The sequence below is a fragment of the Terrapene carolina genome, unplaced genomic scaffold (assembly GCF_002925995.2).
Source record: "Terrapene carolina triunguis isolate 2854851 unplaced genomic scaffold, T_m_triunguis-2.0 Scaffold212, whole genome shotgun sequence".
Classification (NCBI taxonomy): domain Eukaryota; kingdom Metazoa; phylum Chordata; order Testudines; family Emydidae; genus Terrapene; species Terrapene triunguis.
In genome coordinates, this window is record NW_020664563.1 from 8,047,933 (window position 1) to 8,058,322 (window position 10,390).

At 46.4% G+C, this 10,390-nt stretch overlaps 1 protein-coding gene across 1 annotated transcript; it reads left to right on the forward strand.

The window, feature by feature from the left end:
* Positions 1 to 858: 858 nt before the first annotated feature.
* On the forward strand, positions 859 to 6,823 carry LOC113407520 (leucine-rich repeat-containing protein 52-like). The gene is made up of 3 exons (XM_026656117.1): positions 859 to 906; positions 1,121 to 1,760; positions 6,561 to 6,823. Exons 1-3 carry the CDS (start codon positions 859 to 861, stop codon positions 6,821 to 6,823), a joined length of 951 nt encoding a protein of 316 aa, XP_026511902.1.
* Positions 6,824 to 10,390: the final 3,567 nt, after the last annotated feature.

Here is a 10,390-nt window from a genome sequence, read left to right on the forward strand (position 1 = left end):
CTTACAGGCCAAAAGACAACATAGATCTTCTCAATAAAAAGGCTGGTGTGCAGAGGATCATCCAGTGAAGGTTCTATAACACAAATGAGGCTAGAAGGTCTAAGCAGTTTAAAAATTTTACCCTGAGTATAAGTGCATGTGAAAGTCTCTTTTGTGTGATCTATGTATCCAAAGAAAGGAAACAAAACCAAGACACACACACACACAAACACGCACATTGTCGATATAGATACAAGCCTATTTGTTCTATCAAGCAGACCTATCTATCTACTAGAGCAAATGAACACCCTTAACCACTACACACTATACCACCATTACATAAATACACACTTGTATACGTAGGCACTGCACTCACATGGACCTCCTTGCATCAAGCACTACACTCTTTCAGTACAGCCACACACACAGAGCTTTGTGCATGCCTGAGACAGAGACAGGCACATTTGTATACACACACACAGGGCCGGCGCTTCCACTAGGCGACCCTAGGCAGTCGCCTAGGGCGGCAGGATTTGTGGGGCGGCATTTTGCCACCCTTGGCGGAAATTCGGAGGCGGGGAGTCCTTCCACTCCGGGTCTTCGGCGGAAATTCGGCAGCGGGTCCTTCACTCGCTCCGCGACCCGCCGCCGAAGTGCCCCAAAGACACGGAGCGGAAGGACCCCCGCCGCCGAATGCTCAGAGGAGCAGCGCTGCCGCCTAGGGCGGCAAAAACCCTGGCGCCGCTCCTGCACACACACGCACACTCACACACAGATCTGCCCTGCTGGCCAGGTTAGAATTCTCTCTCTGAAGCCAGGCTGCTTTTGCAAGCTACTGACGTCACAAAGGTGTCAACTGGCAACCGGTGTGACTCGAAGATGTTCCCATTTGCAAGCAGCTCTTCTTTACTTTCAAGCACAAAGAGGGTGAGCTCTCGCTAAGCAGCCAAGTAGGCAATCTGCCAGGGAGCTGCATGAGCGAGGGATACAGAGCGCTTCCAAACAGCCTCACAGCTCAACTCCTTTTCGGTCTCACTGGAATGAGAAAACTGCTTGAACAGGGCTGGTGCTTTGTAGCTCTGCAGGGCCTCTGCCCCAGCATTCTCTGAAGGGCTGAAGCAGTGTGGAGGAGCTACAGTAGATAAGGTACCGTGTCATGTCCCCTCCGAATGGCCACAAATCCCTGTGGCTGGTGCTTCTTTTTGGAATGGGAGTGATGGCAAAGAGCCTGAACTGTCCAGTAAAGTGTACCTGTCAATTCCTGGAAGTGAACTGCACAGGGCAGCAGCTGCAAGATTTCCCCACGACCATTCCACTGGACACAAGGCAGCTGATTCTGGCTACCAACAACATCTCCTACCTGCCATCGGTGGAGCTGAACTTCCTAAGTGACTTGGTCTATCTGGACTGCAGGGAGAATGCCATTAGTGAAGACCTGGATTTCGCCTTCATCAGTCTCAACAGGCTCATCTACCTAGACCTCAGCTTTAACAACCTCACCCGGGTCACTTTCACCACTTTCTCCCAGCTCAGTAGCCTGGTGGTGCTGAAGATCTCGGACAACCCAAATCTGGTGGAGATTGAGAAGGATTCCTTTGCCAACAACACCTGGCTGAGGCACCTGGATGTGAGCCGGACTGGCTTGACGTTCCTGGATATTAGCATTGTCAAGGATCTGCCCAATCTGAAGTCCCTGGGTCTAAGTGAAAACCTCTGGAACTGTAACTGCTCCTTCTTGGACTTCACCCTCTGGATGAAAGAAAGTGGCGTTCGCTTCCCAGGTGAGGACTTTGTGGGCCAGCCCAGGCACCCCAAGATTTGGCTGGAACTAAGCAGATAGTTCTGCTTTCTGTATCAGAATGTCACTGTTATTCTTCACATTATGGGCCAGATTCTCAGTTGGTGTAAAGTAGCACAGGTCCATTGAAGTCAACTGAACTGTGCCAATTTACCTTAGCCATGGATTGGCCCTCTGACCATAACAATATACACACCATCAAACACATACAAGGGCACCCATGCATGCCTAGACTTTAAGACCAGAAGGGACAATCATGATTATCTAGTCTGATGTCCTACACATCGCAGGCCACAGAACCTTGCCCACCCATTCCTGTAATAGACCCCTACCCTCTGGCTGAGTTACTGAAGTCCTCAAATCATGATTGAAAGACTTAAAGTTACAGAGAATGCACTATTTTCACTAATTTAAACCAACAAGTGACTTGTGCCCCATGCTGCAGAGGAAGGCAAAAAAAAAAAAACAGGATCTCTGCTGATCTGACCTGGGGGCAAATTCCTTCCTGACCCCAAATATGGCGATCACTTAGACCCTGAGCATGTGGGCAAGAGCCACCAACCAGACAGCTGGGAAAGAATTATCTGTAGTAACTCAGAGCCCTCCCCATCTAGTGTCCCATCTCTGGCAAGTGGAGATATTTGCTACTAGCAGTCACAGATGGGCCACACGCCATTGTAGGCAGTGTCATCATACCATCCCCTCCATAAACTTACCAAGCTCAGTCTTGAAGCCAGTTAGGTTTTTTGACCCTACTGCTCCCCTGGGAAGGCTGTTCCAGAACTTCACTCCTCTGATGGTTAGAAACCTTCATTTAATTTCAAGCCTAAACTTGTTGATGGCCAGTTTATATCCATTTGTTCTTGTGTCCACATTAGCCCTTAATTTAAATAACTCCTCTCCCTCTCTGGTATTTATCTGTCTATGTATTTATAGAGAGCAATCATATCTCCCCTCAGCTACATACAAACAACCGTGTGTGTGTGTGCGTGCGTGCGTGCAACCACAAAATGCTAAACTAACAATCAAGAACTGGCTTTAAGTGATAAGAAACAAGGAGATTTGCTAGACCTTTAAAATTCCTGCTCTAGCCTCAGCTGGTGCCACTGTAGTCTGTGATCAGTTCAAAGTGCCATGTGTCTGTCCTGCTGTATTACCCACAGGCAGTTCTTGGGCAAGCTCTGGATGAGGAAAGCTGCTCCTCTGAACTTCCGGACGTTTCTGTAGTTCCATTCTGGAGTATAGTTTTTTGCTAGTGGTGTTAAATTTCAGGGTTTTTAATGGTAGATTAAAAAAACCCTCAAATGAAAATGCAAGAGATACCATTATTCCAGCCCTGGGGCCTCACACACCATTCCCAGCCCACCTCGATTCTGACCTCTAGTACCCTGCTTTTCCAACCCAGGGCTCCCCATGGTTCTGCCAATGCACCCCTACCCTAACCTGTAAATCGTCCTGCTGTTCCATTCCTGGGTGTCTCTTCTTGAACGTAGACGTTCATTTGGGCCAACTATATGGCAATTTTGTTCTGTGCACAAACACACATGAGGATGAAACTGAGTCAGCTCCCTTTCCTCTGGGACCCTAGCTGGGACAGGATACCACAGGTTAAATCCTGGCCCTATTGAAGTCAGTGTCAGTTTTGTCATTGATTTCAGTGGGGCGGGGCCAGGACTTCACTCTACTTTCATACCCTGCCTATATTTTTGTTACATGAGCAGTACAAGCAATGACCTTTTCCCTAAGAGTAAGAGCTGTTCTGCTGGAGCAGGGGTAAACGATTTCTCTACTCACACTAACTATCACAGCACTTTTATCTCAGTCGTTTTTGCCCTGAATGCAGATACCTTTTGTACAGCACTCAGTATTAAAGACCTGATACAGAGCCCATGCTGAACTCAGTGGGAGTCCTTTTATTAACTGCAGCAGACTTTGGCTCAGGCCCTACATTGAGGAGGACTGACAGAGTGTAAAATAGGACATTAAGTGTGATCGTACTCAGGAAAGTATCTCTTGTGCATTAGCTATTGTGGGGCTCCCATATGTTCTCTCTCATTCTCAAGGATGCCAGGGCAAATTGACTCAATTTACAAAATGAAGTCCTGGCTCAGGAAAGCACATGAGCACCTGCTTAAATCCCTTTGACTCCAGTGATAATTAAGCACACGCTTAAATGCTGTTCTCAATAGTGATAATTTCCCGAGTTGAGGCCTGAAAGATGATTTTTTTTCTTAAATCACCAGAAATGCCTAAATCCAGCTGGGTTTTTTTCTGCCTCAGTTAAAAGATTATGTAACTGGATTGTAGCTGTTGCTTATCCACAGGGTAGAAGAGTCTCCATTTCACTTTCCCAGAGTCATTTTGGTCCCAAGAGTAAGAGCGTGTTTGGGAGTCACTGAAATGTATGCTGGCTTTTCCCAACTCCAAATGTTCACAAGCCCCAGTCTTTAAAGAATTACACACAGCACAATGTTGAGAGGGGATTCTGAAAATAGTAATTGTTTAAGGATTGGCTGGGCAAGACTCTCAGTAAAAACAAAGAAAGGAAGATTGGAGGCTGGTGTTACTCAGTGCAGAGTTAAGGTTATTTAAGTACCTGTCTTGGGGCAGGAAGCTCTTTTGTTTGCGTGTAAGTGCTACACATGCCTATGGAGTTTGTAAAGACCTAATCATAGTAATAACATTGTAGATGGGAGAAAGTGCATCGGAGCCTTATACAGGAGTGTAAGAAACCATATGTATTATTATAGGCACCAGTACAAAAGAGGGTTACAGCAGATGACTGGGTGCATCAGTCTTGAAGCCCCATGCAACAGCTGTGGGAAACTGGGGGCTTTGGTTATTTGTGTTTAATAATAAGTGCGTTTTTCTTGCATGAGGAGAGAGGTCAGTCTTAATATTCACATCACAGATTTCATGTGTGTGTTGGAGACATTCACATGGCAGGACAGAGGGAGGAGAAGGAGCTGTAATGAAGCGGCCTCTGGCGGGACACAACTGAGAGTATCAATTTAGGACAGATTGCTTAGAGCAGGGCAGTCACAGCCCAAGACTGGATGTCCTTTATTACTAAGGCACACCAAACTAGCCAAACAGAGAGGACTTTGGTTTTACCCCACTGGCTAACCAGAAGTCATATAAGCAATTCCCTCAGATACTCCAGTTCCCTTGTATCACCACCAGCACCACTCCTTATGGGGATGAATGGTTATGAAAACCAATACCCCGGTAAAAGAAAAAAGTTTCTCCCAATCCCAAAGGACCAAGCCCCAGACCCAGGTCAGATCTTACCCACAAGTCAGATCTTACCCACAAATCACACTGTTGCCAATCCTTTGGAATCTAAAATCTAAAGGTTTATTCATAAAAAGAAAGAAATATAGATGAGAGCTAAAATTGGTCAAAGTAATTAATTACATACAGCAATGGCAAAGTTCTTGGTTCAGGCTTGTAGCAGTGATGGAATAAACTGCAGGCTCAAATCAAGTCTCTGAAGTACATCCACAGCTTGGATGGGTCATTCAGTCCTTTGTTCAGAGCTTCAGTGTAGCAAAGTTCCTCCAGAGGTAAGAAGCAGGATTGAAGACAAGATGGAGAAGATGCAGCTGCCTTTTATAGTCTCTTGCCATGTGGCCTGTGCTTCCTTTGTCTCAAACACAAGCTGCCCAGCACATGGCTTGAAAGCTTTAGAGTTCCCTCCATAGGCATGTCCCTGCATGCCTTGCTGAGTCATAAGGTGTATCCACCTTCTCTCAATGGATCAATTGTATAACTGATGGTCCTTAATGGGCCATCAAGCAGGCTTGACAGTGCTGATGCCAAGCTATCTGGGGTGTCACCCAGAAGCATAGCACAAGTTTGAAATATAGACAGTATAGAGCCAATACTTATAACTTTAAATACAAAAATGATACATGCATCCAGACAGCATAATCATAACCAGCAAATGATAACCTTTTCATAGACACCTTACTTGACCTCCTTTGTACAAGATTTGGTGCCACTACAGAACGTTGGTTGCAACAATGGTCTATACGGTCACAGTTTGTGTCAATAACATCACAGGAGCAACTTCTGCTAGGACTGAGGGGGAGAAGAGGGATTTTCCCTATCAGCATCATGGCTGCTACTCACGGGTGCCAGAGAGGGGTGAATATAGAGTTGATAGAAAGGGCAGAAGGCCTATGTGTCAGTTCTCATTCTCTTCCCTGTCAGGCTTTGCTACCTTCCAGCAACACTTTGTGTGTGAAAGAGGCAGGAGGTTTTATGTTTCCCTGGGACTAGGGTGAGAACTTCAGTTAAACTTTAATGCTGCGGGTAAACATATCCAGGATGAGTGCCTTTGACCCAGAGCACCTCTCTTTCCAGCTGGGAGGGAAATAAGAAGCTCCCTGCTCATGTGAGCCACTGCCACAGATACAGGTGAGATGGTACAGATAAGATGGATGTTCCATCCATCTGTACTGCAAAACAATGCCCCAGCCATGCCTTTTAAAAGCTACTGATGCCTGATAAGGAAACAGAGCACCAACGTTTTATGCAGAGCTGTGTTTGGATCCACATGCAAAACTGAAGTTGCCCCAAGTTTGGGGGTGTTCGGGCTCATCCCGAATGTTATTCAGATACAGAGATAAAACCATACTGATTTTACCCTCCCTAGCATCCTTTATTACTAGGGACATTTGCGTGAAGACAAGTTATTTTTCTAAGTTGCCTCCAGACTCCTATTTACTGTTGCTCAAGACATACACAAGAGAGGGTTTCTTCTGTGTTTCCTCTACAGATCCTGAGAACATCTCCTGCTACAGCCCAGCAGCTCTACATGGCTGGTCAATGCCTGGGGTGGAGTCGAAGCTCCACTACACATGTCTCCTCCATTTACATGATACAGACTATGCCTTCCTGGGTCTGATTGGCTTCTGTATATTCTCTGCCGGCACTGTGGCAGCCTGGTTGGCTGGAATGTGTGTAGTGCTATACGAATTCCACACAACAAGGGGAGGGAATGATGAAGATGAAGATGAAGACGAAGAAGCAACCACCTAGAACTAGCCTCTGAAGCCCTGGTGAATAACTATGCTGGGATGCCAGAGACTGATACTAGACGTACCTTTCTCTTGGTCCCCCTGGGCTTTCCCCGTTTATCTGCCTTTCCAGATGAGATTCTTGTGACCCAAAATACAGCTGCAGGAATCCTTTTGTTGTAATTTAACCCTCTTTGGGGGAATTTCTTACTTCCTCCTTCTTTTCTCCAAAATTTCTTTCTCCAGCTGGGCTTGGGCCATTGACAAATTAATTGATGCCTGCCAAAAGTATGGTAAGTGCTCATCTATCAACCAGCCAGATAATTAGTATTTGTTATTTACGGAGTGCCCCCAAATAGCTAAGAACCTTACTGAATATGTAGAAAGCCATGAGCAAAGACATTCAAAAATAGGGGTCTAAAGTCAGGCTCATAAATTCATATTTAGGCTCTTGGACTATGTGTCCTGATTTTCAAAAATGTCAAGTGTTCAAAATGTCAAAAATGTCGAGCAATGGTGATCACTGGAAGTTGCTGGGAGCTAAATGCTTTTGAAAATCAGGTTATTTATTTAGAAGCCAAAATAGGGATTTAGGAACCCAACTTTGGGCTCCTATTCTTGAAAATTTTGGCCATGACCCCTGTCCCAGAGAGCTTGCAATCTAAGTATGATTTGTAAAAGATATACAAGTTATTCCCCAAAAGATGCTGGAGATGAAGCAGCCAAGTGTTTCAGAAAGATCACCATAGAGTGACCTCTAGCTGATATATATGTTTAACATCCCCTTAATATTGCAGCCAGGAAGAGACAATTCCCTGCTGAGAGCAGCTCAGCTTAGCTCTTACTGGCTGAAACTAATAGCATGTCTCCTAGAATCTTACTTGAAAGATTAATGCAGATTGGTTTGGACAAGAGCTGCTGGATAACAAACTGCCTGAAGGACAATAAATATATGGTAATGATAAACGGCAATGTATTGAGTTTGGGGAAGATGTTTAGTAGGGTATTGCAGCAATCTGTTTGGTCTGGACTTCCTTAACAGCTTCATGAAAGAGACTAATTTGGGAGGAGCTGAAAATAACAGTAAAAACAGAACTAACTCAAAGAGACCAAGAGTGATTAAAAATGCAGGTAGAAAATATAAATAGTTATAATAAAAAGATTAGTCTTGTGAAAATGACACTAACACATATGGGGAGTATTATTCTTTGTATTGCAGTAGCACTTAAGGTGTCCAATCAGGGCCCCATTGTGTTAGGTGTTGCACGTATATAATTACACAGTCCCCATCTCAAAGAGTTTACAATGAAAGGGCTAGATTGTGAATCCCTCATCCACACTGGTGTGCAGTTACTCAAATAAGTATTGCCATTGACTTCAGGGGGACTACTTGTGTGAGTAATTGGTCACCAATATGAGTAATAGGTTTACAGTCTGGCCCATACTGATCTGAAACCTACATAGTCAACAGGTGGGAGAAATCTAGGAAACAAAAATGCTGCTAGGAGACTACAAATTAGACCTGAGTTTGCACTGAGAATGGCTTATTTTAGTTTAGTTTAAACTGATTCCTAATTGACTCAGGGTATGTCTACACTACAAAATTAGGTCAAATTTATAGAAGCCGGTTTTATAGAAATCGGTTGTATACAGCCGATTGTGTGTGTCCCCACATAAAATGCTCTAAGTGCATTAAGTTGGCGGACCGTGTCCACAGTACCAAGGCTAGCGTCGACTTCCAGAGCGTTGCACTATGGGTAGCTATCCCACAGTTCCCGCAGTCTCCGCCGCCCATTGGAATTCTGGGTTGAGATCCCAATGCCTGAATGATGCAAAACAGTGTCGCGGGGGGATCTGGGTACATGTTGTCAGGCCCCTCCCCCTCCGTCAGAGCAACGGCAGACAATCGATTCGCGCCTTTTTACCTGGGTTACCTGTGCAGACAACATACCACGGCAAGCATGGAGCCCGCTCAGCTCAGCTCAGCTCACCGTCACCATATGTCATCTGGGTGCCGGCAGACGTGGTACTGCATTGCTACACAGCAACAGCTAATTGCCTTTTGGCAGTAGACGGTGCAGTATGACTGGTAGCCTTCATCGGCGATCTGGGTGTTGGCAGACATGGGGCTGGCAGACGTGGGGCTGCATTGCTACACAGCAGCAGCCCCTTGCCTTTTGGCAGTAGATGGTGTATTACGACTGGTATCATCAGATGATGGCTGAAACTCTGTATGTCCCCCAGTCATATTCTGCTGCCTTCCCAATGATGATGGCGGCTATCAGTCGTAGTACACTATTTTCTGCCAAGCGCCCAATATTTTCTGCCAAGCACCCAGAAGATGCCGAGGGCTATCAGTCATGCTGCACCGTTGGCTGCCAGCTTAAGATGTAAAAAATAGATTTGTTCTGTATTCATTTGCTTCCCCCTCCCTCCGTGAAATCAACGGCCCGCTAAACCCAGGGTTTTGAGTTCAATCTTTGGGGGGGCCATTCTGTGTGACAGTTGTTTGTGTTTCTCCCTGATGCACAGCCACCATTGTTGATTTTAATTCCCTGTACCTGTACGCCATGTCGTCACTCGCCCCTCCCTCCGTCAGAAAATAGTTTCGCGCCTTTTTTCAGACCAGACGCCATAGAACTGGGATCATGGAGCCCGCTCAGATCACCGCGGCAATTATGAGCACTATGAACACCACGCGCATTGTCCTGGAGTATACGCAGAGCCAGGACATGCCAAAGCAAAACCAGGACCAGCCGATGAGGTGATTGCAGCGCGGCAACGAGAGTGATGAGGAAATTGACATGGACATAGACCTCTCACAAAGTACAGGCCCCAGCAATGTGCAAATCATGGTGTTACTGGGGCAGGTTCATGGCGTGGAACGCCGATTCTGGGACCGGGAAACAAGCACAAACTGGTGGGACTGCTTCCCAGTGGCTGCGAAACTTTCGCATGCGTAAGGGCACTTTCATGGAACTTTGTGACTTGCTTTCCCCTGCCCTGAAGCGCCAGAATACCAGGATGAGAGCAGCCCTCACAGTTGAGAAGCGAGTGGCGATAGCCCTGTGGAAGCTTGCAACGCCAGACAGCTACCGGTCAGTCGGGAATCAATTTGGAGTGGGCAAATCTACTGTGGGGGCTGCTGTGATCCAAGTTGCCAGGGCAATCAAAGACCTGGTGATATCAAGGGTAGTGACTCTGGGAAACGTGCAGGCCATAGTGGATGGCTTTGCTGCAATGGGATTCCCAAACTGTGGTGGGGCGATAGAGGGAACCCATATCCCTATCTTGTCACCGGAGCACCAAGCCACCAAGTACATAAACCGCAAGGGGTACTTTTCAATGCTGCTGCAAGCCCTGGTGGATCACAAGGGACGTTTCACTAACATCAACGTGGGATGGCCGGGAAAGGTCCATGATGCTCGCGTCTTCAGGAACTCTGGTCTGTTTCAAAAGCTGAAGGAAGGGACTTTCTTCCCGGACCAGAAAATAACCATTGGGGATGTCGAAATGCCTATCGTGATCCTTGGGGACCCAGCCTACCCCTTAATGCCGTGGCTCATGAAGCCGTACACAGGCAGCCTGG

What these genes read in the sequence shown, in the direction of transcription:
- LOC113407520 (XM_026656117.1), top strand. Translation starts at nt 859, where the DNA reads ATGTTCCCATTTGCAAGCAGCTCTTCTTTACTTTCAAGCACAAAGAGG. An exon ending in TACTTTCAAGCACAAAGAGG is followed by an intron (nt 907 to 1,120) that starts GTGAGCTCTCGC and finishes GAGCTACAGTAG; the next exon opens with ATAAGGTACCGTGTCATGTC. An exon ending in AAGTGGCGTTCGCTTCCCAG is followed by an intron (nt 1,761 to 6,560) that starts GTGAGGACTTTG and finishes TTTCCTCTACAG; the next exon opens with ATCCTGAGAACATCTCCTGC.